The following is a 6698-nucleotide window of genomic DNA, read 5'->3' as shown; positions in this document are numbered from 1 at the left end:
CACTCTTATCCTCCCCTTCCCATACCATTTTACACTTGTTTCAAAATGGCTTCCTTTTTAGCAAACAGCAACATCATTTATTCATCCTGTTTATGTTGCCCCCTCCCCCGTCTCTTCTACCAATAAATCATTTATTTTGCTAAACCTCATCTTACTATATTTAACATTCCCTTTTGCAGAAATACTGCTACTCTTACACATACATAAATATGGTAGTTCCATTGAAACCTGGCATCATTTCAAGTAGTTTTATTAAAATTACCTTCTACCAAAACTAGTCAGAGGTTCTATTTTTTGACCTTCTAATCTGTATGCATTAAAACTGATGCAATATTAGAACATAAAACTTTGTTGAACATCTAAGAATATGGTTTCCCTTTCTAACTTGTCATATATGACTCATCAGATGTTCAAGGTTTCTTATGAGACTGCAATGAAAATAAGTGAAATAGTATTATTTATGCAAACTTTGATGCTTGTGCAGATTAGTGATGTTTTAAAACACATTTCAGGTGAAAACATTACACTTATGTGTCATGCCAAAATTAATATAAATTCGAAAAATGCTAAAAAAATTATCCAGTAAAAGATGTACTTGATGCATCTAAAATCATCCACAATTACGTTCTGACATTTGTGTTTAACCCTTTCGTTACGATGGTATTTTTACACACATTGCCTACGATGGGGGTGAATTTTTTCAAATCACATAAAATCAAGTTTAGGGTCTTTGAAAAATAATATTTGGTACTTGTACAGTTTAGTCAAGACATTAAAAAATGAAAATATCAAAAAAAGTTTCAATTGTATGGAACGAAGGTCTCTGAAAAATAATTTCACTTAATTTCATCAACATTACATTTCGTTTTCCTTACATTATTTTTTTATTTTTTTTATAAAATATTTAATAATTTAATATTTAAAAATATTTACTTCGCTTATTATGTTTTGATTACCCCCCCCCTCTCATTTCGCTTATGTTTTGATTACCCCACCGCCCCCCCCCCCACTCTCCCCGGCCGGGCAACGCCGGGTACCCCCTCTCCCTCCCCGCTAGTCTTAAATAAGAGAAGAATCCAGGTTGTCCTTCTTGACGGTCGTACATCTAAACAATATGATATAAATGCGGGTGTACCTCACGGGTCTATCCTTGGACCTTTACTATTCCTCGTATTCATAAATGACCTCCCTGATAAAATTGTCTCTGAGATGGGTATATTTGCTGATCACACCACACTCTATAATAGTCACGAGAGGAAAACAAATGGACACATATCTAAGGAAATGACAGAAACACTAGAGGATGACCTCCAATCTGTAGTGGAATGGAGACAAAAATGGATGGTCACATTCAATGCTACAAAGACTAAGCTTGTTTCCTTCAATAATTACAAGAAACCTTCTCAACCACCAATAACTATGGCTAAAGATACATTACCTGGAAATACTTCTTTCAAGCTCCTTGGCTTAAAATTCACAGAGAACATAAGTTGGAACAGATACATTGAGAGAATTGCCAGGGCCGTTGCGAGAAAGGTGGGCTCTCTCTACCATGCTAGAAAGTTACTTACACCTGAAAATATCCTGTACCTCTACAAGGCCACCATTCGTCCATGTATGGAGTATTGTTGTCACATTTGGGCTGTTCAATTTGCTACTAGTCTTAGTCCTCGACAGGGTTCAAGAGTCGCCAACCTGATAGGCCCTGAACTGTCATCTAAACTTCATCCTCTGTCATATCGACAAAATGTTGCATCTCTCTGCTTGTTCTACAAGTATTTTAATGGTGGATGCTCTGACGAACTACAAGCCCTTGTACCCCCCTCAACGTAAATACCTCTGACAAACTCGACAAGCAGCTAAATCCCACCCTTACACAGGTGAGATTGCTAGATGTAAGAAAGCCTTCTAATCTAATAATTTCTTCCTCAGAACTGCTAGACTTTGGAATTCCCTTCTAGGATTCTGCTTTTCCAACTCTATCAAGTCTAATGTGAGCAGGTATCTTGCTGCTCAACTCCCTACATAGAATCCCTTCAACTTAGTGTCCCCCAATCATAGCCCCCTACATCAAAGTGGCACTGTGCTTTGTTTTCGGGGGAAAATGGAATTTAAAAAAAAAAAAAGTGTCCATTTCATTTGGTCAACATAAAAAAAACGACCCTGGATGCCTTGTAATTAGGAACGTTCCTTCTAAAATGCTAACAAACTTTTGCAAGTTGCACAGTAGATAAAAATTACTTGCATGAGTTTGTTAGAATTTGAAAAGAACAATTAAAATAGATGCAAAATGTTTAGCTTATTGAATTAATAAATTCAAAATTAATTCTAGAACACAAGTCTTGCAGCATGTTTATGAAGATTAAAATCGAAATATGATACAAAACCTTATGTCTAGAATCCTTTATTTCGATTTTGATCAAAATCTATTACATGATTTTGATTCTAAAAAATGTCTAAATAGTTAAGGCTTAAGGGATCTTGAAGAAATTAAAGATTTTGTGAATCTTGCTTAATCTCTATATAATGGTTATTGATCAAATTTAATGCAAATCTGAAATATTCAAATGGTAAGTTGTGTCTATATTTTGCCTCCTAAAAACCATTTAAAATACTCCAAAGAAACTGAAATCTGAGAAATATTTGTCACCAAAATTTGAAGTATCTGAATTTTAAAAGAACTTCTACGGGCTTTTTTTTTTTTTTTTTTTTTTTTTACCCCAACTTTACATACAACTAAATTAAATATAGTCTACATTATGGTCGTCACACAGAACATTTGAGAATTCATGATTTGGCAATTGTATAAATCATGTGTATAAAATAAAGATGACCCCCCCCCCTACTTTTTTGAAGCAGTAATTTTTTTTTTTTTTTTTTTTTACTACACACTATATTTTAAAACAGAAATTTATTTATTTTATTTTATTTTAATGATTTATGGTAAACATTTAAATATTTGTCCATGTTGTTAAAAACTTGATTTTTCAATTGTTTCATCAATTTTTATATTTATTCCAATCAAATTAGTCAAAGGAGATGGAGGAGTTTTTATCCTCACAGAAGTTCTAATAAACCCAAATCTAATTTTATAGCAGTTTTTCTTTTTATATTCACTGGTGAAAAAGAGGGAACAGAAATTTTTTATTTGTTCTTATTTTTTTTTCTCTTTTATTGCCTTTATTTTGATTTTGTTCCCAAAATGAACTTGGACATTTCAAATTACAATCATTTTGATTTTTTTCCCAAAATGAACTTGGACATTTCAAATTACAATCATTTTGATTTTGTTCCCAAAATGAACTTGGACATTTCAAATTACAAACAGATTTTTTAGCTTCATTTTTAATTATTTTTTTCTGTAACTTAAAAATTACAATCCTGAAGGACACAATGTAGCCCTGTTAGTTTTGAGGTAAATATGGTTGTCAGAGGCGTATTAATTCATACATCTTTATACAGTTAAATTCATTTTGAAGTTATATTCAACTGTATAAAAGCGTATGTGATTCTAATGGGCTTCCAACGATCAGATCTCTAATAAACTCATTTTAATGATCATAAATTTGTAAGGATTTCTTTGTGTGTGGATATGATCTGCTGCCTTGATTTTTTTCTTTTCAGTAGAACCAACTTGCATAACCCCCCTTAACCCTTGTGGATGATAAAATGTATAAACTATTTTCTACACTTGTTAACATTCAGTTGAAAGAGCTTATCGAGTTAAGCATCAATTAGAATCAGTTTAATGCAATCACTAAAAACTCATACTCACTGTATTTTTTCCCCAAATCTTTCAGATGTCAATGTTGAAATCCCCGACGAGAAGTCCATCATCACATACGTGGTGACTTACTATCACTACTTCTCACGAATGAAGGCAGAATCCGTGCAAGGCAAACGTATTGGAAGAGTAAGTAAAAAAAAAAAATGTGCTTTTAATTATTGATATGTAACTTGGGTTTTCTGTAGTATAGCATGGAACATTTTTTGATCCCCATGGATTGTCTGTTAGAAACAATTATTCATCTTTGTCAGTAACCCTTTGTAGATGGCTCATTGGATAGTGATGTCTCATTGCAAAGATTGTAAAATCACCAGCATAAAACTCGTTACAACGCACATACCAAAGACTGAATGATAGAAATCTTAAAACCAACATCAAACTCATGTGAACTCTTGTCATCTTTATGTTTTTGTTGGTCTTTTAATCATGAACCCTAAAACACATGTAGAAAGGTAGATAGAGGTCACAAGTCACAGATGTGTTGCTTTTAAAAACTCCTATCTATCTCTAGTGAGAAAGTGTCGAACAAGATATGGCAAGCAGTTTGACCTGTATGAAAAAATGATATATCGCATATCACAGCAGAGTTGGCCACGACAATCCTGCAAGGGACAGTGAGAAATGCTTACAGTTGAGCAACTCTGAAGAAATCAGAATGGTGAGAGTTGATTGCCACGTCTTTTGTGTTGACCATGGTCAGTCTGACGACAGGATGAGCGAAGACGAAGAAACCATTTACATTTAAGTATGTGTTGGGCACAAATAAAATTCTTCAACATTATTTCATCTTTGGATAATGCACAGAACAGAAATCTTGCAAGTTATTTTATCTCATTCTGATTTAGAAAGATATACTTTTATTGATTGAACAACTTTTAGTTAATGTTAGATAATAATGTGTACAACAAAAAAAAACCCACATAATAATTTAGATTGTTATTACAATAGAACCCCTTTATGCTAACTGGGTGTAATCCTAGATTAAAAATTGTGCGTGTAAGAGGAATAAGAATGTTATGTAAAAATATAATAAATATTCTTCTTTGTGAAGATTAAAGATATATATATATATTGTTTTTATGCAGTGTTAGTGTGAGACGTCGTGGGATTATGACGTGTTACTCTGCTGTCATGTCTGAGAACTAAGGCAACCTCTTTTTCCTTTTCTTGTGTTGACTTCAGCCGTACAAGATGTGATAAGTGATCACACTGTGCTGAATTCGGTTTTGCTATATAAATTGAGTTCAGAAAGAAAAAAAATCTGAACTATATATTTTGCAGTAATTGGTCATATGGGAGATGCGAGAAATGTGACCTGACACAACGACAAAAAAAATCTTATTTAATTTAAATATATTGTATTTACCTGTAAATGAAAAAAATTAAACTTTAAAATAAAATTGTATTGAGTCTAATTTTTAAGTCAAATATTTAAAAAAATATATTTTTCGCTAAATTTTATATTAACTTCCATTTTAAGTATTGAGTAAAAAATATTGTGTAAATTATTTAAAAAAAAACTATAAAACAGGTGAACATACCCTACATCGATTGAGGTTCGGGGTTGACTAGTAATTGTCATTTTATATATTTTCTGCTTGCAAATTCCAAATTTCCATTGTTATACTGGATTAAAAAAACAAACAAAATCTAGTGTTTTTTGAAAATATTGTCAAAAGTGTAATCTCCCCTTGGTAGCAATGATTTCCTGTTTTTGCTTTTGAAATATGAAAGTTATAAACAATCAGCATTTATGTTAAATATATTTACATTAATGGAATTGTTGATTTATAATTTGAAACTAATTTATGTTCCCCTGCATCTTTTTTGATGGGTTTTACCTTCTCGTCAAACTTGGAAATTTTTATTGAATAATGTCAAAAGAACAAAGTATTCCATTTTGTTTGTAAATAAAACGCTTTTTTTTTTTTTTTTATCAAGTGATTAAAGGTTTAGAAGAAATACTAAAATTCTGCCATCATTTTTAACGTCACAAGCATAAATAATAAATGACATGAATTTATATCTTAAGTAAACAAGTTTAAAAAACTACAAAAAAAAGACTTTGAATATATTCTAAATATGAACTTTGTTGTTGTTCTTTCAAGGTAATTGACAATGCGATTGACACCGAGAAGATGATCGAAGAGTACGAAACTCTCACGTCAGATCTCTTAGAATGGATCGAACAGACAATTGTTATTCTGAATGATAGGAAATTCGCCAACTCTTTAACTGGAGTGCAGGAACAACTGACAGGATTTAACACCTACCGAACTGTAGAAAAACCACCAAAGTAAGTTGACATGAAAAACTCTTCCTCATAACCTTGTGCCAGTCATAATTCTAAATTTATCTTGTGCAAACTTGTTTTTGTGTTATTTTTCTTTTCATGAATGACCTGTCACTTACCAAGGTTTAACAAAACACTTCAGGATTAATGAGAAGAATAGGTTAACTGTTGAATGATGATGAATACTAGGAGAGGATTGAAACTCTCCACATACAATTCACTTAAAATAACTGTCAACACAAAACAGCAATTCTTTCTCCTTTGTCAGAAATATTGCTCTTGAAATATGATGACTAAAAGACAAAATAAGATGACTGCGAGAGTTAAGAATTATAGAAAGCAAACTCAACGTTCATTTTCTACTGTCAGAAATTCGAACAAGTATTTAAAAAAAAAATTTTTTAACTTGGGTAAAAGCTATCAGGCAACCTTATAATTTGGTCTGCTCAACTTACTTTCTGTTTCGAATTGTATTTAAATTTGACTTAGTCATTGCAATTATTTACAAAAGAATTGAGAAAATTATCCTTTTATTTTTTAATGAAAATTCTATTCAAGGGAGATAATTACAACTTATTGTTCTGAATATTTGTTGTTTAACTATCAGGTTATTTAGTT

The 6698-nt window shown here is 31.8% G+C and overlaps 1 protein-coding gene across 28 annotated transcripts in view; it reads left to right on the top strand.

Moving 5' to 3' along the window:
- The window catches only part of LOC145256347 (spectrin beta chain-like), a 648628-nt gene that overhangs the window by 532116 nt on the left and 109814 nt on the right, over positions 1 to 6698 (top strand). For all 28 annotated transcript variants that reach the window (XM_080115149.1, XM_080115145.1, XM_080115140.1 and 25 more), the window contains 2 exons: positions 3801 to 3913; positions 5896 to 6083. In XM_080115149.1, coding sequence (XP_079971275.1) covers positions 3801 to 3913; positions 5896 to 6083 — 301 coding nt within the window. The remainder of the gene's footprint in view (positions 1 to 3800; positions 3914 to 5895; positions 6084 to 6698) is intronic.

This window comes from Euprymna scolopes, chromosome 32, assembly GCF_053919585.1.
Source record: "Euprymna scolopes isolate OS-2025 chromosome 32, ASM5391958v1, whole genome shotgun sequence".
Taxonomy (NCBI): Eukaryota; Metazoa; Mollusca; class Cephalopoda; order Sepiida; family Sepiolidae; genus Euprymna; species Euprymna scolopes.
The sequence above is the reverse complement of the archived record's forward strand: the minus strand, read 5'-3'. Positions and strand labels throughout refer to the sequence as shown.